The 23,079-nt window shown below is 41.1% G+C and overlaps 2 protein-coding genes across 2 annotated transcripts in view; both read right to left on the minus strand.

Moving 5' to 3' along the window:
* BCL9 (BCL9 transcription coactivator) overlaps window positions 1-8,730 on the minus strand; it is an 18,449-nt gene extending 9,719 nt beyond the window's left edge. Inside the window, exons 1-5 of the mRNA XM_035114589.3 lie at window positions 8,598-8,730; window positions 4,485-4,801; window positions 1,407-1,596; window positions 606-702; window positions 1-421 (exon numbers count right to left, since the gene is read on the minus strand). The exon at window positions 1-421 is cut by the window's left edge and continues 1,812 nt beyond it. Of these exons, the coding sequence (XP_034970480.2) occupies window positions 1-421; window positions 606-702; window positions 1,407-1,596; window positions 4,485-4,801; window positions 8,598-8,650 (1,078 nt within the window). The 5' untranslated portion in view covers window positions 8,651-8,730. The remainder of the gene's footprint in view (window positions 422-605; window positions 703-1,406; window positions 1,597-4,484; window positions 4,802-8,597) is intronic.
* Window positions 4,579-8,882, minus strand: LOC148685967 (uncharacterized). The gene is made up of 2 exons (XM_088668010.1): window positions 8,598-8,882; window positions 4,579-4,801 (listed from the first exon to the last, which is right to left on the minus strand). Exon 1 carries the CDS (start codon window positions 8,880-8,882, stop codon window positions 8,700-8,702), a length of 183 nt encoding a protein of 60 aa, XP_088524136.1. The 3' UTR covers window positions 4,579-4,801; window positions 8,598-8,699.
* Between the last annotated feature and the right edge of the window lie 14,197 nt (window positions 8,883-23,079).

A 23,079-nucleotide genomic window follows, 5' to 3' on the forward strand; every position in this document is an offset into this window, starting at 1 on the left:
AACGTTCTCTATGCTCCAGCTGCTCCTGGGACAGTCCATCTGGATTTTCACCCATATTTGGTGGGTCCCCACCAGATACCTGCTGGTTGGGACCTTTAGGGTCCGCAGTGGAACTGTTACTTCCTTGGGAAACTGGACTAACGGTTCTATTACTGGGGGTTGAAGTTTGCCCAAATCCTTCAGTTTGCAGAGGGGTGGAGTTTGCAGGACTTCCTGCTGACATCACTTTACTTTCTAATCCAGGATTGTCCTGTTCAATAGGACACGGGGGGCCAGTAGGTTTGGGTGCTGGTGCCGGCACTGGAATGGGTGGAGTCTGCTGCATTTTGGCATTCTGGGGAGGAGTCTGCTCTTGAGAAGCAGGCAGCTGTGATGGAGCTTGGGGCTTTGTATCATTTCGAAGTGGTGGAATCTGAGTGTTCTGAAGAAAAAGGAAGACAAGTAAGTAATTTCACATGGCTCAATTGCAGCCTAGTTCTAGGGCAATAAGGAAGTCCAAGCTCTGAGTTCACCTTTCACCAATCATGCTTTAACCATTCAGTCAAGCCATTGGCAGCCTGACCCCTCCTGCCCACATGGTCTTCTCCATCTGTTAAGTTACTTACCAAAGGTGCAGTGTTTCGTTCCACCTTGTTAGAGATGTTCTGAATGTGAAAAGATACAATGGTTTCCACTTGTCCTTTCAGCACAGCTTCTGCAGCCCTGAAGAAAAACACAAGCAGCTGAAACATCACAGGGCATGTCAGTCCCAGTCAACAAAAGTCTGCACCCCTTACTGTCATTGGTAACATACGAACTGTCTTTTTACTTAATTGCTCTTCATAGAAAGATTCCAGGACAGTGTGCAAAACTAAGTGAAATTCACACAATGAAACCATATAAAATCTTAAGAACTAACATCAGGATAAAGTACAAAAGAGAATAATCTAAAATCTATAAAACCTTGGCAAATAGGAAGGTCCTCCCCTGGTGCAAAAAGGCATTAAAAATGGCATTCCAGAATCCATCGGTTACCACTCAGTGGGCCCTCTTTCTGTAAATGTAATATACCTCTACTAAAGAGGACAGCATCTATAGAAGATGTTATTTTATGATTTAATTGGTTTCTATAACACCCTCTATTTGAAGTCCTCAGGGTGCTTTACAAAACGCAAAATTAAGTGCCAAATTGTCCACAAGGCAAAACACGGTTTTTCATTTTCCTAGAAGGATTCTATTTCAACGTAGAACATACATTCATGCCCTTCCTTGTGTGATGTGGTGGAGATACAGGTACCTATTTAAGCAGATATGGTTGCAAGTGGAAGCCATGAATGGATATAGCTTGTCATCGTATATAAGCAGCAAACAGAACTAAACCAGAGGCTGTGGCTACTACATTCAATGTAAACTAAAGTGTCACTTACTTATTAGCCATCTCTGTTGAAAAGACATAGACCACTTTGGATGGAGTCTTCTGCATACTACCTGGCTCTGAAGGGGCCGCCTGACCATGGGAAGGCGTGGAAGATCTTGGGGCTGAGGCATTTGAAGGAGCCAAGGAGTGTGCAGTATGCTGGGACTCTTGCGATTTTGCATGGTCAGCAGAGCCAAGATCTGAAACGAAAGTAGTGGAGAGGTCTCAGTCTCAAAAAAGATATCAAAATTCCATTCCCATCCTTCAGTAGCTCCCTTAGTAGCACTTTCATTTTAGATACAGTATAATCACCCAACATGAGATCCATTTGTTCTGGCATTTATAAAAGACAATTATTTCTTACGAATGCCCATCCTCATATTGATAGCTGGCATTTACAACTTCAGGCTTTTTCTCCCATTTGCAACACAACTTCTACTATTACACTTTGTCTGATTTAAAATCCGGTCATTCATAGTATACTCTTATACATTTGTCAATTTCCACACATCCACAAGGAAAACTCTTAAGAGTATTTTGGCCTTAGGGCCACATTCATCTTTGGCCAATCCTCCAGGGTCTGCATGCCAGCAGCAGGTATGGCAAACCTATACACTTTTAATGAAAACTTTCGTATGTATGCACACACAAAGGATGTGGTTTCACCCCTACTCAGCTGATCCATGAAGATTCCCCCCCTCCGAAACAGGAAAGGAGTGATTCTCTATCCTCATCAGGGTACCCTGCTTCACCCACCAAAATATTGTGCATGGTTCCTCCCCCCTCTTCACCATTGATGCCAAAAGTCATTGGGATCTTGGGGGCAGAGCACAGAACAGCCACAGCTGTTGTAAAAAAATCTGACTGGTTTCAAATCAGGAGTGTGTGTGGAATCCTCCACCGGCAAAGCTACTGAACCTTCCACATTGTTCAGCTAGATAAAACACTTTCCCACAGTTTGTCTCAAACTGAGATGGCCTGCCCATAGTTGTGTAGATGTTTTAGTGTAAGACATACTATAAATTCTACCAAGGTAAGACTAACGTAGGACAATTGCTCCCACCTTGACACACCAACAATGACAACAGCACACAGGAGATTGTTCTTAGAAGCTTTACACCACTTCATTGTCTTTCCCAAGAAATACACTAGAGTCAAATCCTAGAGTCTATTCAAAATCAGTACAAAGCTGATGTGTAAGCAACATATGCATAGGCCAGAACATTTTGGCTGTATATATTTTCTCACCATATTTAGTGTAATATTTGTACATTTAAATGGCTTTTACCCAACACATGAGATATGGGGGTTGGTTCAGAGGCTAAGTGAGATTCAAATGATTTCCGGAACTTTAAGAAGTCCACACCACACAGTAATAAAGTAATAAAGTTTCAAGATCCACATACAGCAATACAAAACATTTTTTTTATTTTTTTGCAAAACACAATTAGCCAAGTAAAATGAGAAACAAGTCATGTGTTGAAAAAAGTGTCGATGCGACTAAAAAATGCCCTAATCCTCAGCTATGAACCCGTAATGATCAAAGCACCCCCAAACTTGAAAGTGCTGTGCAAAAATTAAATACACAACATAATCTCACCTGCAGACTTGCAATGAAATAAGAGAAGGGAAAGCAAAAAGTAAAATAAAAGAGAAGAAGGGGGATGGGGGGCCAAATATAATTGCATGCTTTAGCTCGCTTGAATTCAGCTAGTGGCCCCTGTGAATATCTTGAGCCCAGCAGCCTACTGAGTAGAATTCAAGCAGAGCTTGACACATTTGTGCTTATGTGGAGAACACTGGCCACCATCACACAAATTATGTAAGCCACTGAAGACAGTCCCAAGCACATATGATTTACATAAACAGCACTTCCACAAGTGCAACAACACTTGTAAGACTAACATGAACAGTTCTTATGATTCCAAACAGAACAGGACTTCTGAGATTGACAGATTAGAGCTGTATTCCTGTAGTCTAAGACACCATACAGTAACAACAGAAATACTTTGCCTACCCCAATCAAAGCTGTATTTCAAGTGGGTGGAAATGATGGCCATCAATTATAAGCTGTGAAAATATCTGACTGCTCAGAGACCAGCCTTACTGAGCTGGGATATACAGAAACAAGCAGTACTCTAGAGCAAAAATTCCTCTCTGGGGGCTAAGATCCTCTTACTGCTCCCATCATATCCTGAAGTGGGCAAGGATGCACAGCATAAACCTAGTTCTTCTCAACCTATGAAACACAGTCTATACATTACCTGTCCTACCCCAATTTTAGTTTCACAAGCTATTCCTTTCCTTATAGGCCTTCTGCAAGGGGACTAATGTTCCTCTAATGAGGTTTTTAACCCTCTTTATCCCAAGAGGGTCTCAGTGGATTAACATATCCATGAAGTTAACGTGTCAACACAATGAGAACAAAAATACCCACTTAAATATACTGCACACAAACAACAGATTGTGTCATTTTTGAGAAGCAAAGCTAAACCCATTCTTTTAACACTTACAAAAATGCAGGCTCAGATTTTGATGGCTGCTCCTTATGCAACATTACATAATTCACTAGAGATACCCAAGCACAGAATACACTCAGATCATGTCAATTACGAATAGCGCTTGGGCCTTTTTATAGTGTGGTGTTTGCATTTAAACCTATGGAAAGGAACCCTCTTCCTGAGAGAATTAGCCCTTTGCCTGCAGCGGAAGAAAGGTCCACCACTAGGCACATATCAAAACTGACCACAGCATGCTGTGGGGTTCGTGGGACCTCCCTTCTTACCAAGCATATCAAACAAAACACTCTTGGAAAGACAAATTGTTTGCCTCTTTTTACACTTGAGGAACTATTAGTTTAAAATGGGGGTCACTGTGACAAGTTTCAGAACATGTGCTTTGGCAGGGAGCTGCTTTTTCCAAGTCTTCCAATCCAATGTCAAAAATCTTCCTTCATGCCAATATACAGAACTGACTCATTTTGGCTGGTACAATTTCTAGGGTTCACAGCAAGTTAAAAAAAATCACAGAGGCTCTCAGTAAAAGCTGACACCCACTCATATTTCTGCCCCTTCACATGCAGACATACCTTTGATTTCAGATTCATCACTGGGAGTCCCAGCATCTCTTTGTTCAAATGAGTCCGCTGAAATGCTCCTCTCTCTCTTTCCTTTCCCTTTTGAACCATTGCCAGCCCCGTTCTTCAACCCCATGTTTCCTCCTTGTCCTGGGAGCACTTTTGGTGTGTGGCTCCCACTCTTGGGGTCACAGGGAGAGGGCTGGGATTGGCCAGTTGAGCCCCCCTGTTTACCCTGGTTGGAGAATTTAGAGTCCAGCTGGGGGTTGCCAGATGGGGACATCACTGTAGGGGGTCGGACCATCACCTCCTGCTTTGATTTGGGACTACTGGAAAAGAAAGGTGGGGAAGAAGAGTAATTTGTAATAAAAGATATAAGAATGCCAATTTACGCAGCAGTAGCCACCAGCCGAAGAATTGATGCTTTTGAATTATGGTGCTGGAGGAGACTCTTGAGAGTCCCATGGACTGCAAGAAGATCAAACCTATCCATTCTGAAGGAAATCAGCCCTGAATGCTCACTGGAAGGACAGATCGTGAAGCTGAGGCTCCAATGCTTTGGCCACCTCATGAGAAGAGAAGACTCCCTGGGAAAGACCCTGATGTTGGGAAAGATTGAGGGCACTAGGAGAAGGGGACGACAGAGGACGAGATGGTTGGACAGTGTTCTTGAAGCTACGAACATGAGTTTGACCAAATTGCGGGAGGCAGTGCAAGACAGGAGTGCCTGGTGTGCTATGGTCCATGGGGTCACGAAGAGTCGGACATGACTAAACAACTAAACAACAACAACAGCCACCAGCTCTCACATGACCCGGAAGCTGTCTGTGGACAAACGCCGGCTCCCTCGGCCTATAGAGCGAGATGAGCGCCACAACCCCAGAGTCGGACACGACTGGACGTGATGGTCAGGGGCCCCTTTACCTTTAGCCACCAGCTCAGCTTATTTTACAGAGTGTGGCTGGCAACAGTAAGTTAAATTCATCCACATGCATATTGTCCAGCAGCTATCTTAAAAAAATGCCTTATTATCCAGCTTGAGGTGTTACTACTTACAGGTGAAACTCAAAAAATTAGAACATCATTGAAAAGTTCATTTATTTCAGTAATTCAACTTAAAAGGTGAAACCAATATAGGAGATAGACTCATGACATGCAAAGCGATATATGTCAAGCCTTTATTTGTTGTAATTGTGATTATTATGGCATACAGCTGAAGAAAACCCCAGATTCACAATCTCAGAAAATTAGATTAAATGAAATCAATAAAACAAGGATTGCAAATAGAACAATATTGGACCTCTGAAAAGTAGAAGCATGCATATGCACTCAGTACCTGGTTTGGGCCCCTTCTGCAGCAATTACTGCCTCAATGCGGCGTGGCATGGATGCTATCAGCCTGTGGCACTGCTGAGGTGTTATGGAAGACCAGGATGCGTCAATAGTGGCATTGTGTGCCTCTCCATTCTTCCTCCTGACTCTGGGTCCTTGGTTTCCAAATGAGATGCAAAAGTTGCTCTCATCAGAAAAGAGGACTTGGGACACTGAGCAACAGACCAGTTCTTTTTTCTTTAGCCCAAGTAAGACGCTTCTGATGTTGTTTCTTGTTCAGGAGCAGCTTGACAAGAGGAATATGACATTTCAAGCCCATCTCCAGGATCCGTCTGTGTGTGGTTCCTCTTGCTGCACTAACTCCAGCCTCAGTCCAGTCCTTGTGAAAGTCCCCAACATGTTTGAATGGTCTTTTCCTGACAATCCTCTGCAGGCTGCGGTCATCCCTGCTCCTTGTGCACCTTTTTCTTCCACAATTTTCCCTTCCACATAACTTTCCATTAATGTGCTTTGATACAGCACTTTGGGAACATCCAACGTCTTCTGCGATTACCTTTTGAGACTTTCCCTCTTTATGGAGGGTCTCAATGATGGCTTTCTGCACAACTGTCAGGTCAGCAGCCTTTCCCATGATTGTGATTCCTACTGAAGCAGACTGAGAGACCATTTAAAGGCTCGGGAAACCTTTGCTGGATTGAGAAGCTAAACACTATTATAATTTTCTGAGATTGTGAATTTGGGGTTTTCTTCAGCTGTATGCCATAATAATCACAATTACAACAAATAAAGGCTTGACATATCTCACTTTGCATGTCATGAGTCTATCTCCTATATTGGTTTCACCTTTTAAGTTGAATTACTGAAATAAATGAACTTTTCGACAATATTCTATTTTTTTGAGTTTCACCTATAAGCAAACAGAGAAAGGCAGCAACTACCCAGATCCTAGGAACCAGTCAGTCACATGGGGATGTACCTCTGTCACTTCTGTCAATAAAGACAATGGTTTCTATGTACAAAGACATGCCTCACACTAAGACCAGCCACAAAGCAAATAAGCAGGGCACCATAAAGTTCACAATGCCACCCATCTGGATTCAAACAACACAGCTCAACTGTCGTGGGGGGGGGGGATGTTTTTCCATGAAAGTTCAACTGAGTTTATACACAACTCTGAATTCCCATCCAGTACCTGCTAGCGGAATGTAAGTTTAAAAAATGCTCACTTCAGTTATCTTTCAACTGATGTTAAGAGACAAAAATTGCATCTTTCTGAAAACAAGTGCAAAATAATATTGTAAAATAGCACTGAACTAGATTTCATCAGTTCTGTAGATGTGGGGAAAATTTATTGAATAAAAAGAGCTGAATCTCAGAACTGATCCATAATTATAGTCAGCAGCCACAATGTATATGTAGCCAACTTGCATGAAGAGGAACACACCAGACCAGGGGCAGACCTCCCTGATAATGGAAGCTGGTCTGTAAGATACTCAATTTCTCTGAGTCACAGATTACTTGAAAGAGCTGTAAGATGTATGTGAGTGGCAGAAGATATTAATCAGCTCCCAGATACAATGTAATAAAAAAACAGCAATAAAGACGAGAAGGAACCCACCTACCCCTTCCCCAATCCAATAATATACATACACTGGGTACAAATTTGCTTCTGGGCACAATTCTTTTGAAATTGATTAGGTCCAGGATACTTCAAGGATTCCCTCCACTCATACAATTCCTAAGATCATGAGAGACCCTTCTCTGTGTCCCATCAAAGGTAGAAGTGTGGCTGGACGAGATATGAGAGAGGACTTGCTCCATGTAAACTACCAGATTACCAAATTCATTTGCCCCACGGCTGGCCACTTCCTACACAGCTTTTTTTGCCAGTTACTGAATAACTGTCGTTCCCCCCCCCCCCCCCCCCGGGAAGGCTTTTATAATATGAGGCAGATAATGATGATTTTTTAAAACTGCTAACTCTGCCTCTTTTGCAATTGTTTTCTACCATTTTCATGAAACTGAGGGGTTTTTATGTTTTAAGTTGTCCTAAGTGGCATGACGTTTGGGGTATTAATGCTCTGATAAACCAATAACAATAATAATTAAGAGATCTGGTTACCTCAGGCAAAATAACTACAATTTCCATTCAGATTTTGTGTTCTAAGGATTTTGTGTTCTTTGCACTTCTACTTATTTTTTTTGGGGGGGGGAAATGTTTTTGTTCCATCTATATGAGGAATATGCTTCCCCCCTCAACACCAAGACAGAAGTGACATGGGAACACTTCCTCTATGTGCCAATATTTACCTTCCCCGTAAAATGGAAGTGGAAGCACTGTGTGTTGTCAAGCGGAGTGGTCAAAACTGTCACCCTCTCAAAGGCTGTTTTGTCAAATTAGAGGATTGTGCCAGAGATGCTCAATGGGGGCAAAAAACGACAAGAAAACACAAGCGACTACAAAATCATGAACCTCAAAAGAGATTGCAAAAACTTGTAATTTCTTATGAAATATCATGTAAAGGCAGAGAGAACCAGCACATGAAGAGAATTCTCTGTATCAGAATAAACTTGAATAGCACTCAGCAGAAGAAACTCACATGGCAGGGGGTTCCAATTAAAGTACAGCAAGCAAATAGCCACCCACGTCATATTGCCACCAGAGAGACACAGAGAGAGGGAGAATATATATATATATATATATATATATATATATATATATATATATATACACACACACACACACACACACACACACACACACACACACACACATAAATGTATGCTATTTACCTCTGGGCATTTCCTGATGGGGAATTTCTCACTTTGGGGTTACTGGAATGCATTGACAGAAATCCTAAGCACACAGCCGCACACACTGAGGGGGGCTTCTTGTCAAGTTCCTCTGTTGCTGCTGGCAGTTCTGAAGCACTTTCTGTCCCTTGCTTTCCTCAGTGCCGTTGGTCTGCTTGTCTTTTTCCTTTTTGCTTCTCTCTGTTGTTGCACTGGGCCTTTCCCTCTCGCAGCTCCAGCATTCTCCAAATGTGTGACTCCTGCTGTTGTGAGGAAGTCTCGCATCTCCAGGGCAAACTGAACCAAACCCAGTCAAAGAACAAAAAAAGACTATTAAAAAGGGGAGGAATCTAGAACTAAATGAGATCAGTATATGGCCTTTTTTCTCCACCTTTTTAACTGGAAGGGCAAGATGAGAAAGCTCAACCAGATGGAAGCTGAATGTACATTCCGATTATAAAATAAATGCTTTTCCGGTATTAGCTACGTAAGCAACAGCCAGGTGCGCTAGATCTAACAGATGAGAGGGAGGAAGTTTCTCTGTACTCCAATCCAAGATCATGTACAAACACATTTATGCGTAGAGAAGCAATCAGTCCAAGCTTTCTAAAAAATACTACGCAGGGATATGGCAACATTTTTAGAAGATCACACAATTATTAGCACATCTTAAAAACAGGTAACAATTACCCTAGTGAAACACAAGATGGTAATGGGAGGAGGGATCTTTTTCATGACTTCTGAATAATCAATATCCACCATCAAAATTATTGCATCGGAGTGCTAAGTATCCTATGCCAAAGTTGCTAGGCCCAATTTTCTAGACTACTGTCCATAAATACTATGTCTCAATCTACATTTAAATGAAAAGTTAGAAACATTGAACATTATGGTGTTTGAGCAGATTTTAACACAAGGCTTTTTCATCACTAATATTACTAAAGGAATCTAAAATGTTTTTGTTCTTCATGCTGAAGAGTTTTGGAACAATTTTACATCAGATTCAATTTATTATCACAGTTTACATATCAGTTTTTATATCAAAATTAATTACCAACCTCTAACACTGGATGATATTCAAATTAAGTATTTTTTCATAATAAGTTTATAAGCTATGAAGAAAGTAAAAATATAAGAAAGTAGTAGCAGTATATTTTGAAAGCAAAAAAAACCCCTTTGTGCTGCTGAAACATACTGCAAGCTTTTTCATATGACAATAAGTCATAATACTGAATTTTGTCACTCTATGACACAGCATCAACATATTTTAATATCAGAAGATAGTATCAGGACATTTAAGTTCTTTTCCTCCTTCTACCATTCCTTCCTCAAATGCTTCCAAGTTTGAAGGAAGGAAGTCCTACAAATTTGGCAAAGAATCCCCATACTGGGTGTATGTAAGGCAACAGAGATTTTTTTAAAAAAGATTTATTATTTTTGCTCATTGCGAGAGGAATGTGCCAATTAAATTTCAGATAAGGTCATAGGACAGCTATTACTAATGCTGATGCTTAAGAACCTACTAGAAATACAATCCAATCTGCATTATAGGACTGTATTTTGCATAAGCCATATACAGAGTTATTGTGAGATCTTGTTCTCACAAGCACAGGACTCATTCTGCCTGAGAGCATATGCTAATGCCCACAAATTAGACTTGGTGGTTTTGAGAAACTGAGACTTCTAGAAGCAATTTTAGTAGAAGTGGACAGGCGTGCTTATTTAAACATTTTGGATGTGCCACATCTGAATCTGCTGTAAGCCAGGCTGTATTTCTACCCCTTCAACCGTAAAACACTCAAACACAAGATGGTAGGCATGCTTTCACTGAGGACAAAAGACCATAGCAGACTACACAGAATATGAAGCAGGAGATGAATTCAAACACTCCTGTCTACTACAAATCATCCCAATATAATGGACTCTAATTTCACTTATCAATCCCAAAAGGCTAATTTTATTATTATTTTCTACGTTAATGAAGCTAAAATGCAAGTCATCTTTTGGGACATGCTGGACAGGGCACACATCTTACAGAAAAGCAAGCTTTGCCAGCCTCATTTCTGTTAATGCCACTGTCTCAGAAGAAACAATCCACAAAAGTTACTTTCAACCCAAAGTGCAGAGTTCAGTGCAATCAGGACATCAATGGTCCATTCGTTCTTTTTGTAATATACTTATTATACAGGAATATAACAACGTAGCCATTTGACTTCATCCCTGGAGGCACACTCCATTGTCTCTCGAGACAGACGGATGCCAACAATATTATGCTGTCAAATGTTACAGCCAAGCAGACCATTATTAAAAGCAATTTCAGTAGCTCATTCTTCAATATAATGTAGGGAACCCTGTATTTCTGCAAGCCTTTTGGCCTGTTACCTTTGCTTCTAAAGGCAGCTTACCAGAACTCCAGTGTCACGACATTGTACTGATCATCCTGAAAATGGGTTCAGAAGCCCTTTGTAGACAAAAAGATCACCTGAAATAAGACAAAAGCTTCATCAAGCAAAATCCACAGCAAAATGAGTCTTTTGCCCAAAGCAAAAGAAGATACAAGAATTACACCCACCCAGCTTTGGAAATACAGGGCCAAATTAACCTAACCAGTTCCACTACTGGAAGCCTGAACAAAGTCTCATGTAGCACAACAGGGGGCCCCCACCACACCCCTCAATGGCTTGAGGTGTGTGTGTCAGGAGACCCCCTCCCACAACAGCGCACAAGGGGAAGAGAGGGGAGATTGTTCCATCATGCAAGCAGAAATGCTTGCACTGACAAAACATTGTTAACAGTATGACATTGTGTTCCTCCCACCGCATCTGGAGGCATACAGTACTTGACAGCTTATCTGCCCTGATGTTTAAGGATTGGTAGACAAGGTGTATTACAAAAGACCTGCTAAGGAGGCAATTGCTCAACAAGTTGGACTGAAACAGAAGAATTGTCTCATCCAAATGATGGAGAGATGGATGGAAAGAGGGACACAATCCTCATCTCAAAATGTAGTGGTTAAGTAAAATAAAAAAATTCCTTCAGTAGCACCTTAAAGACCAACTAAGTTTATATTTTGGTATGAGCTTTCGTGTGCATGCACACTTCTTCAGATACACCAGTAAAGAATGCTTGAGGGGCACAGAAGTCTACTGCCTTGAACAGAATACTTGTTCTAGCAAGTATTTTAGCCATTTAATATCTATTCTGCCCAACAGTTAATGGGAACAACATTCAACTCTGAATTATGTTCTTTTCATAGATTCATTGAAATCCAAACTAGACACTCTGAGCCAGATCTGAGGTACAAAACACACAGAAAAAAACAGGATAGATCCTTCATGCTGCTGCTATTGAAAGGGCGATCACAAATGTGTCATCCCTGGGATCTGTAGCTGATTAAGCAAAAATATTACAGCCTACTGCACCAGCCAAATTTCAGTGACTGATATGTAATTTCTGAAGAGATCTAAAACTTGTTTATGACCTAGACCTCCTGTTCTGGCATTTGCCAACAGGGGTACAATTCTGGAGAAAGGTTAGTTCAATATTATTTTTAAACATTACATGTACAGTATTTTCAGCATTTTTGTATTATGTTCCAATTCCATCACTATCTTTTCCACCTACTATAAGATACAGAGAGTTGCTGTTATCTATAAGATATGCTATTGAAATAATTCTATAGTGCTACAAGGTAACTCATAGCCAAGCTATTGAACAATAGCTGGAGTACCCTTTGAAACCAAGAGGCGAAGAAAAATAGAGCTCAACTGATGCAAAAATCCAAATTCTTTCGCAAAGTATTGTTAGCTTTCTTGAGTCATGAAAACTGATGGCTCTGCTGCCTATCTTCCTTTTTGTCCTTCCTCTCTCATTTTGTTCCTTTATCTTGTTCTCTTTTGTGCGGTGACTGTGTGCATTGGAGTGTGTCTGTCCAAAAGAAAACTTTATCAAAACAGATCCTAGACAGAGGAGGAGTCTAGAGATGGCACACTGATGAATCTAAGATGGAAATGCATAGAGTTCACACCTTATAAGAGGCACTTCCACATTCCAAATAAGAATGCAGTGCATCTGCACAAATACGACAACCCACTTCTATTTCAGCACCAATACCCCAACAGATTGTAGAGCAGCTCATGCTGAAGCTGGAACCCTTACTGGAATCAAACCAGAATGCAACCCAACAGTATATTCAGTCCCAGCAATAAACCATCACACACAATTCAAGTAAGCAGGATCTACATGGCAAAGTGCAGTATCTACTGAGGGCTCCAAGAAAAGACCATTAGTAGCAGTAGTGGTAGTAGTTAGAGGATTCTGATTTAGAAAATACAAACTGGAAACCTGTGAGCAGTTGTGGATAGAGGAGTAAGCTGAAAAGCACAAAATGGTTAAACTAGACCTAAACCTCAACAAACTAGTAATTGCTAGATTGGGATTAGGCTCATCTAACCCTGAACCTAAACAGGATATGTACTTACCTCTCCCACCCTGCTCTGTGGAGAATTGGAGTCAGGGTAAATGTGCGGACACACATGTAAAAGCATCCCGCCAAGTATACAAGGAATAAAAGAAGTGACTAAACTGAGGTCCAGTTCAAGCACAGCAAACTGCAGAAGTTGCCCACCAACTCCTTTGACCTTAGCACTGGAGTGATGAGTGGCTGGGGAAACCCAGCCAGATGGGCGGGCTATGAATAATAAATTATTATTATATTATTATGAGAGCAGAGGTAGTCAGATAAAGGACTCTGCCTGCTGTTTAAGAGACTGATCTTTGTAGCACTTTATCTCCCCCTCTCAGTGCCTTGGAAGTAGGGGAAAGGGCTGTGTGCACACTAGCATGTCTGAGTGTGTGCTCGGTGCCTGTATGTTGGGTGAGCGTGCGCACATGCACATTAAGTATGCACAGGGCATTCCCACAGCTGGCATGTGGCCCTCAGACGGGTGGCTAACCAACAATGCAGCCCTCAGGTGAAAAATATATTAGCCACTGGATGTGCTATTTTCATTCAAAATCTTGGAGAAGATGCAGCTATATTAAGCCACTCCCTCTTATGAATCAAAACCCCTGGTTCACGACAGGTAAAAATTACATCATGCAAACTTTGGAAGTTGCAGATTTCCTTTATGGCAGACAAAGAATAAAGGCTCCATGGGACACAAAGAGAAGAAACATTCTCTCCCACTCGGTGGCGAACCCTAAGATGATCTTGTACCTCTTTTCTCAAGATGATTAATAGAGGTTGAGCTGGGCAGGAGCAACTGTTAAGAATACTGGATGATGAATGGCCAAGGGTTGATATCTCTGACATACAATGTCCTATGATAAAGATCTATAAGCAGAGACTTCTGTCAATAGTTCAATAAAAAATACATTATGACAGACACACACACACCCTGGTCTGCAAATGCTCAAAGTCCATGTTACACAGTTCCCATACGGTTCTTCAGCATCCACAAAATATACCAATGAGGCACGTAGACTTGGAAGTGTAGTCTATATGATCTGTGCTTTCCATGTATGTGGCAGTTTAATTGCTTCTGCAACACAGCCTCCTTCAGAGGACATTAATAGACATCTCCAATGGAGACCTTCCATGGCATGTCTATCTAATACTGACTTTTCAAGAATAAAGGGCTTTTAGAAGACCTATAAAAGAAAAATGACAGCGGAGGAGTGTTTTTAATCTCACTTCAGCATGTAAAGGTGGCAGCAGACAGGGAAGAATGCAACAGGTTTCTCTCCATCTCGGAAGCTCACCAAGTTTCAATGCAGAAGGTGCACACAACAGGTACTTTAAATCTAAAGCTGTAATTTTGTCTGCTCCCACAAGACAGATAATACTACATGCCAGCAAAAGGTGATTCCATTTAAAAAAAGAATATGCAAGTTTTCAAGTTACAGAATTTGTCGCACCATGTAAACATAGCTTGTATGCAGTAGAGCTGTTAGCTTGATGAAAAATTCAAGTAATGTAGAGATCTGTGCGTTTCTTAATCGTGCAACTGTGTGTTCCAGTTGTGCCTGGTTGGCAGGAAGGTGCGGAGAGGAGAAAGCTGGAACCTTAGGATCCTAATGGCACAATGAAACCAAGTCTACACAAAAGTAAGTCTGACTGAATCCAGTGGGGCTTATTCCCAGTTAAGTAGGACTAGGATTGCAGCCTAAATCCCCTATGCTGAGAGATACTGAAGAAATCTGCATATCAGGAATGCTTTGATTTCATTTCCTTGCGGTTCCCCCACCAAAAACCAGTCTCTCCCAAGGTTCAGGAATTGTAGGTGGGGGTCCTGAGGAAGGAAGGAAAATCCCTGAAAATCAAGAGGAGGCACCTTCTCCAAAGTAGAAACATACCTCCACTCTTATTTTGGGGCATCCCTTCCTCCTCAGCCTCCTCATCCCACATCTTATTGCATTCAGCAGGGTAGGAAAGCCTGTTTCCTCTAAACGTGTTCTACAGGCTTTTCTCTGGATCCATCCCACCACCCCTTTTCAATTTCCGTGCATTAACCTCAATGCTCCCCTTTAACTGGGAAACTGGAACGAACATCAGATGTGATGTAAGCAATGGCCATTAAGGGACAAGAATCAAGACTACTAGCTTGCACTGCTGTAGCTAGCATGTGATCTGATGCCCGAGAGTTAGACTAGAGATAAATGAAGACCATGGCCAGGATTAAAATCATGGAGAAGATTCATTCATTTATTTTAGAAAATTTTACGGTAATCTCATGCCAATTACCGTAACTTAAGCCTTTTGTTAACACTTGGCAACGATCTCAACATTGCTCCGATACTTTGCACATATTTTCTTTGTGATTTAATTAAAATTTATAGAATTGATTTGTGAATCACAATTGTCTGTATGTTTATGCAATGTAATTTTAAAAATTGAACAGTAAACAATATGCACAGGCAATTCCATCATTCACATTAAAAAAATCACTAAAAATAATTAAAGAGTACCTTGAGCTTAAAAAAAATAATTCAAGCAAAGATGTTTTTGCTTGGTGAAGGATAAATCCAAACAGGTTTTCAAAGCTAGTGGTTAGAACACCAATATGAATAAAATCAGTTGCCTGAACAGGTGGATAACTCTGACGGTTTCAGCCATGGTCTGCTTCAAACTGCCTGCCCTAGAGATAGATAAAATTTTGATTCTTTGACATACTTGAGGCACTAGCCAACACTTACTGTCCAATAGACTGAGAATAGATGGGTAGATTCAACACCACCTATAAAAGGCAGTCCTTGGACATTCAACTAATCCCTGTGACTGCAGTATTTAAAATGATTGCAATATCAAAAGAGGTAAATTATCTAATTAACAGCTGCAGCCTCTTGCCCTAGCTTTAAACATCAGCAGTTTCTTCGAAGTTTCAAGCTGATGGTGAACAGTCCCCCACCCCACTGTTTTCACAGTTGTTTCTGCTGCCTGGATAGCCAGTCACTTATCTTACTGTAATGTACAGATGCTATGGTTGTGTTCAACAGCTTCCCACAACTGCTACTGATTTAGTGCTAAAGATAAACAAAGGATACAAATTTTCAAGTTGGCTTCTGCAAGCATCCTGGGGGACTCTGTGGTTTGGACTTTACTACCTCTGCCAACCCCACCAATTTCCCTTCCTGCCATTTGAACTGACAGGGATCTGCAGTTCCTTCTGTGATTTGTGGGATCTGGGTGCAATGAACCACCCAAAAACCCTCCAACTGGAAGGGAGCCAACTTTTAGCCTGAGGGGTGTGTGATAGTCCACACCAGTTGTACCTTGTATCATTGTTCTGCTTGTACACGGTTTAGAGCACCCATGAAAGATGGTGAAAACAAAAGAGCCAAACAAATCTTATTGTGCACATTGTAGGACTATCAGTCTGAATTCTCATCTACTTCCATATTCAGATGGTACAGTCAATGACCAGATTAAGATAATTCTTTTAGTCCAGATGGATAATTTGCTATAAGGCACTTTAACATGGATATTTAAGCAAATAAATTTGTGTGATAAAGGTTCAGAGGCCCCAAACCTCAAAATAACCAAGGAGTTCCTTATGCAAGGATCTTTGACTTTCCTAAGAAGATATGGATATGAGACCCATACCAAAGATTAAGCCATATGGTAAGGACATGTACCCTCAAGGTAAATATTAACTAGCCTAACATCTGCCAAAGAAAATACTGTCTTGAGAGCTACTGCTGAAGTTCATCAAATCTTAAAACTCAATTATAAAATATTTTCAAATAACTAGCAGAATAAGCTGTGTTAAGACAACATTTGCACTGTTCCCTTTGTCAAAGTGTTTCTTCAGTAAGGAAACCTAACAGCAGAATGTTATCTTTGCAACCAGTAAGTGGACTACAGCTTCTTTAAATGCCATCCTACCCTCAAAACAATATATTTGGGGGAAAGAGGACTCAATATCCATCCCTTGCTTATTAATGCTTTAAATGTTCATATGATGGTGGGGGAGAAGAGGCGATGATCCCCCCCAGCTTAGAGTGGCTTATTGAAAGATCCTACAAGGTATTTTGAATAAACACTCTGAATTATACATTAATGAAGAGGTACAAAATTTAGCTGAAGTTCAGTGAAATCACATTCTCCAGAGACTGAAAAATTGTCCATCTACAGTCAACTTCCTAAAATTCTGTATCAAAAGTGTGCTGTGATAACTATTACTCATTATGTTGAAGTCTTCTGACTGCTATAGCTGGAAGATGTTGCACTCAAATTCTTGGCCAAGAATAAGCAATTCCAATCCATACAAAACAGACGTGACAATAGTTCCAACTTGGTAACAAAACATATAAATACCTTGTGTGCCTGTTTAAATTACAGGTGAACAGCAGTAAAAGGGCAGTGTAAGAATGTCTGAAAATCCAGAAGTAGAATTTGAAATCGGAAAGTTCACAATATGCTTCCTTCATGTGAGCTTCTATAAATTCACACAGTCCCAGTACACCATAGTTTGGCTTACCGGATTGTGCATACCAGGCCACTGTCTCACATAAGAACATACAAAGCTGCTTTATATCAATTCAGACTACTGGTTCACTAGGCAGTGCCATCTATTACAACTGACAGACACACTAGATCCTCAAGGAGAAGGTCTTTCCCTGGTTGTTTTAAATCTGGAGATGCTACAGACAGAACCTGGGGTCTTCTACATGTACCACCGGGTTCAATGCAAGCTTTGGTAACAGAAAAATGTGCATTCCCCCATTTGTGGTACTAACTCCACAGGCACTAGCAAGCGACACATTAGAGCACACCAAGTTTCTCAGCAAATATCAATGTTATCCTAAAACATAGTAACCTGAAGACAAAACACAGTGCATTTCCAACAGATTAACATGCAAATGAAGGTTCTTTGGAAACAGAGAACTACAAGTCAAGATATAAAATTCTACAAGGAAGAAAAAAGTGATCTTACCATGATCGGAATATTAAACAAAGTACAGCATCAGTTCTGGGTATCTTTGAGCAGTTCGTCTCACGGACACGTCCAGCATTTAGTTGTCTAGGAGAAAAAGATACAGGAATGTAGTAGGTATCTCTACTGAACATAAAAGCTATGGATCACTACAGATGTTTAGAGCTGTATAAACAGTGCACTCAAAAGTTTCTTTTCACAGCAGCTGAAGTATCAATATTCTGCTTATGGTTCTGTGGTTAAGAAAACCGATTTCTTAACTAGGACTAACTTGTGCAGATTAACCAACGAAGCCTAGGTTAACTTTGTCGTACTCATGTAGGAAAGATCAAGAACATAGACTTTTACTTTTATTTTTTGTTAAGGAATTTAAGGAAAGTGATTTCAGATTTCTAGACAACAGCGCTAAGTTTCAGCTGCCAAGCGCTGGGCTACACTGTTTAAAAAGCCCCACCTTCAGCTACTAGATGTTCTGCCATTATCATCTCCCATTTCTAAGCTTTTTGTAAGACATCCCTTTCATCTTTGTGCAATAAGTTTTATTCACAACCACAGGAAAGCTTGCTTTGGCTAAAATAAAATGCAAGCACTCTCACTGTAAAGGGAAGCAATGTAATCTAAGCAACATTTCATGCTGTAAAGCAACATTTCATGCTGCAATCTTGGCCACACGGGTTTCTAAGCGTCACATATGGCCTGGTTCTGACAGCATGACTAAACCATGGTTTGGCTCTTAGGGCTCTGCCCTGGGTTCGCAGACTCTCCTCTCTCTGGGGCTCCAATGATCTCCTCCACTTTCCAGTTTGTGGAAACCACAAAAGAATAATAATGCTCAAAGTGGGGAGAGGAGAAAACACCCATGTGCAACCTGAAGTCTAGAAATCTTAGCTGGTCTTGCTAGCCAACTTAAACTTCCTCTTCTCTATGCAAGGTCAAGAAAAATGACCTGCTCCTCAGACCTGCAAAAATAAATGTAGCTCAGGTGTGGGGCTGTTCCTGCACTTTGGCCTTCAGCCCCAGCCCAGATTTGCAGAAATCAGAGATGATTCCTACAGTTGTAGAAGCCCAAGGTGCACACAGCACCATCAGTAGTCCGGCCTAACCTCTAGAATGATCCCACTTCCCCGATTGCCACTGTGGAGAAGTTGTTTGATTCAGAGAAGGATTGCGACTCTGTTCAACAACCCACCTCAATCAGCCAGTATCTGTTTCTCCACTTAACTATATCTGCGAAACCATGTAGGGTTAGGGAATAAAGTGGGATATAAATACAGAATAGTTATCTAGAGCTTGTTCGTACACTAAGAGCACTTAGGAAGCCAAGGGACAAAGAGACAAACCCAAATAATCCTTTCTGGATATAGAGAAGGGTGCAATAATGTTCCCTTTTCCTTACTCTGCTCCATGTAATTATAAAGTCCAACATAACTGTGAAGATATATCCATGTTCCACCAGTAGGGCGAAGAGATTTATCATCCTCCGCAGAGGATGATGGACCATTCAACATGAGCAGTGATATTATGGCCCCCTATAGGGCAGTTTCTTTCAAGAGATCTCAAGATAGTTTCAATCAGATCCAGCAATTGAGATCTCTCCAACACCACCCCACAAAAAACCCATAAAGACTGGTAACTTCTGCTAGGAAAAAAATAATTCAGCTCCTATAAAGAAGCTTTCTCAAAACATTTTCACAAAAGGAACATGCCTTCAAAGGGAGTGATCCTGGAGCTATCATAGAAAAGGACCTCCCCACTAGTCTCTTAAAGGAGGGCCTGTTCAACAAGTCAACTATCACCCAGAAAACCTTAAACTACAGTACCACAAAATAATTATGAAGGAGGCTTCAACTGTACTTCCCTCACCCAAACAAGCCAACACTCCTCTACATCTTCCAATCCTCTTCACTGAAAGGAATATTTATTTTATTTTATTTAACTTAACTTATAGACTGCTTAATAAAAAAATACCTAAGAGGTCCACACATCAGAAATTCAACTCCTTTCATGAGGGACGCACATGTAAATGAAAGGGAAACTGGTCTCTCTCACTGACTATCCCTTTAAAATAGATAAAATAATATAAAATAATACCCTTTACTTTTCAAAATCCTGACAGCTTCCTACAATCCCATATCAAAAAAATCATGGGTAGACCCACTCTGAGCACCATCACCTCCCGCAAACATCAACTCTCACCAAAAGGTCTCTTACACAGACCAGAAAACAAACCCCTTCTCTTCCAACACACAGGTAAGATTGGCACATTACTTAACTAGTCAACAGTCAATTGACTGTGTATTATTTGACCATGGTCAAATATTTTCAATATTCCACAAAACAATGATGCTTGAAAATTTGGTCAGCTGCTTATTTAGCACAGCTGTCTTTTTTTAAATAATTGCTACTATATGGTTTTATTTCTGTCGTCGTCGTCTTCTTTTTTTGAAGTACTGCAACTGCAGGTTGGCTATTTCAGCATAAAGGCCCAAGAGAACTTTTCCGTGAGTTGCACGCAATTGTAGAAATGTTGCCTAATACCATTAAGTTATACTTTACATGAACAGGTCCTTACTAAAGCTGGCATAAAAAGTGGCAGCCAAGATCCATTTCACACAGTATACCAGAATGATACATATTCCCACACCAACCTGCCAGTGCCTTGAGAATTTTGCTGAAGCCCTTCTCCAGGTGCCCCCATCAGTGGTGAAGGCATGTTAGGGGTCAGTGGGAAAGGGACTGAAAAGAAAGCTGCCAATACTGTGATGCCTTTCTAGAAATCTATGGTGTGACCACATTTGGCAAACTCTGAACTCTAGTCGCTGCATCTCAAGGAAGATATTGTAGAGTTGGGCAAGGTGAAGAAAAGAGCCACAAAAATTACCAAAGCACTACAGCAAGACACCTGCAAGGAAAAGCTACAACATTTGAACCCAATTGGTAGTGGGGTGGTGGAAGAGTAAGGCAGGCATGATAAAAGTGTAATAAAATTAAGTACCAAGTAGAGGAAGTGAATAGAGAGAAGTTTTTCCTTCTTCTAAATGCAAGGATCATCCAATGAAGCTGAGCACTGGGAGATTCAGGACAGACCAAAAAAAAAGGACTTCTTCACAAAGCACATAGTTAAACATTGGAATTCACTGCAACAAGATGTATTAATGACTACCAGTTTAGAGTTTTTGAACTGCAAGGTGGGCAGGAGCTGGGACCAAACAATGGGAGCTCACCCCGTTGCGGGGATTCGAACTGCTCACCTTCCGATCAGCAAGCCCTAGGCTCTGTGGTTTAGACCACAGCACCACTCACACCCCAGCTCCTGCCCACCTAGCAGTTCAAAAGCACATCAAGTGCAAGTAGATAAAAAGGTACCGCTCCAGTGGGAAGGTAAACGGCGTTTCCGTGTGCTGCTCTGGTTCGCCAAAAGCAGCTTAGTCATGCTGGCCACATGATCCAGAAGCTGTCTGCGGACAAACGCCAGCTCCCTCGGCCTATAGAGCGAGATAAGCGACCAACCCCAGTCGTCCACGACTGTACCTAATAGCCAGGGGTACCTTTACCTTTTTTAATTTAGAGTTTTAATTACAGTGGTGCCTCGCAAGATGAAAGTAATTCATTCCACAAGTTGCTTCGTCTTGCAATAATTTCGTCTTGCGAAAACAAACACCACCGAAAACCTCGCCTTGCGAAGCACAGCCATAGAAAACTTCATCTTGCGAGTCACCAAAAACATTCGCAAAACGCTTTCGTCTTGCAAGTTTTTCGTTGCGCGAGGCATTCGTCTTGCGAGGTACCACTGTAGTTTTATCTGCCATGAATTTGTCTCCCAAGGGTTGCTAATCATGATGGCTACTTACGAGCTCCAGGATCAGAGGCAGCAAGCCACTGAATACCAGTATCAGAAGAGTGGTGAGTGCTTTTCTGTTCATACCCTACTTGTGGGACTCTGGGAGGCATCAAGTTGGCCACTGTGAGAAATCAGATGCTGGATTAGACAGGCCTTTGAACTGATGCTACAGGGCTCTTATTCTGTTCATACTCAATCAAAAAGAACTTTGCTTTTTCAGCATTGGCACCCCATTTATGGAATGTCATCCCTAAAGTGGTTTGGCCTGGCACCTATGCTGCACTCTTTTCAGCACCAGGCAAAAGTTTTACTCATGCAGACATGTAAATTGGCTTTATTTCTAGTTCTGCTTTTAGGGGTTCTATTTGATATCATCTTCTAGTTGTTTCTCATACTACAATATTTTATACACTGCCTTAATATCCAACCAGGATAAAGGATGGTAATGTGTGCGTACTTCTCTTGTATACTTCTCTTAAATAATTAGATTAATATTCAGTTATGTATTATCAGCATGCTTGTCCTATAGTTCAGACTGGAATATTATGGTCTCTTAGAGGGCATCTGAGGGGCCTTAGGATAGATCAGATCTACCTCTCCAACATGAGAATTAGAGATCCAATTGTGAGAGCCTTCTTATTTAACTGCAATGAGTCTTCTGGAATTCTGGCCCAACCAACATCCAACACTGGATTGTCCAAGAAGGAATACGGAGGGAAGCAGCTGGGATCCTGAGTCCTCCCAGTCTCCTGTCACACACCCAAATCAGGTTTATTTATTTATTTATTTATTTAAGTAACACTTCTGAACATGTTTAGATCTCTTCTTCCACTCCCTCTAGCAAAAAATGGAAAGGGAAATGTCAAAACAGAAAACCACAGCAGGAAATGGACGGAAGAACCCAAAGGCCTTCCACCACTCTCACTTTCATCCTGCTAGCTCAACTCGCAGGATTTTCAATTAAGGCAGTTGAATCTCCTTTGGATTTTGCTCCTCCCCTAACATTAGGATTGCAGTCTTAATCACTAAAGCAAATCAATGTATCTTCGGGATACAGCAAGTTAAAGGATTCTTCTCTATGTAAATGAAGAAATGATTTGCTCATTTATCAGATATGAAAACTTGCACGAAACACAAGCTTATGTTCACCTGATGAAAATAAGTTTCCCTTGTCTGTCCAGTTACTATCAAATTGTTTTTAGGA

Source organism: Zootoca vivipara, chromosome 4 (assembly GCF_965207765.1).
Source record: "Zootoca vivipara chromosome 4, rZooViv2.hap1.1, whole genome shotgun sequence".
Classification (NCBI taxonomy): Eukaryota; Metazoa; Chordata; class Lepidosauria; order Squamata; family Lacertidae; genus Zootoca; species Zootoca vivipara.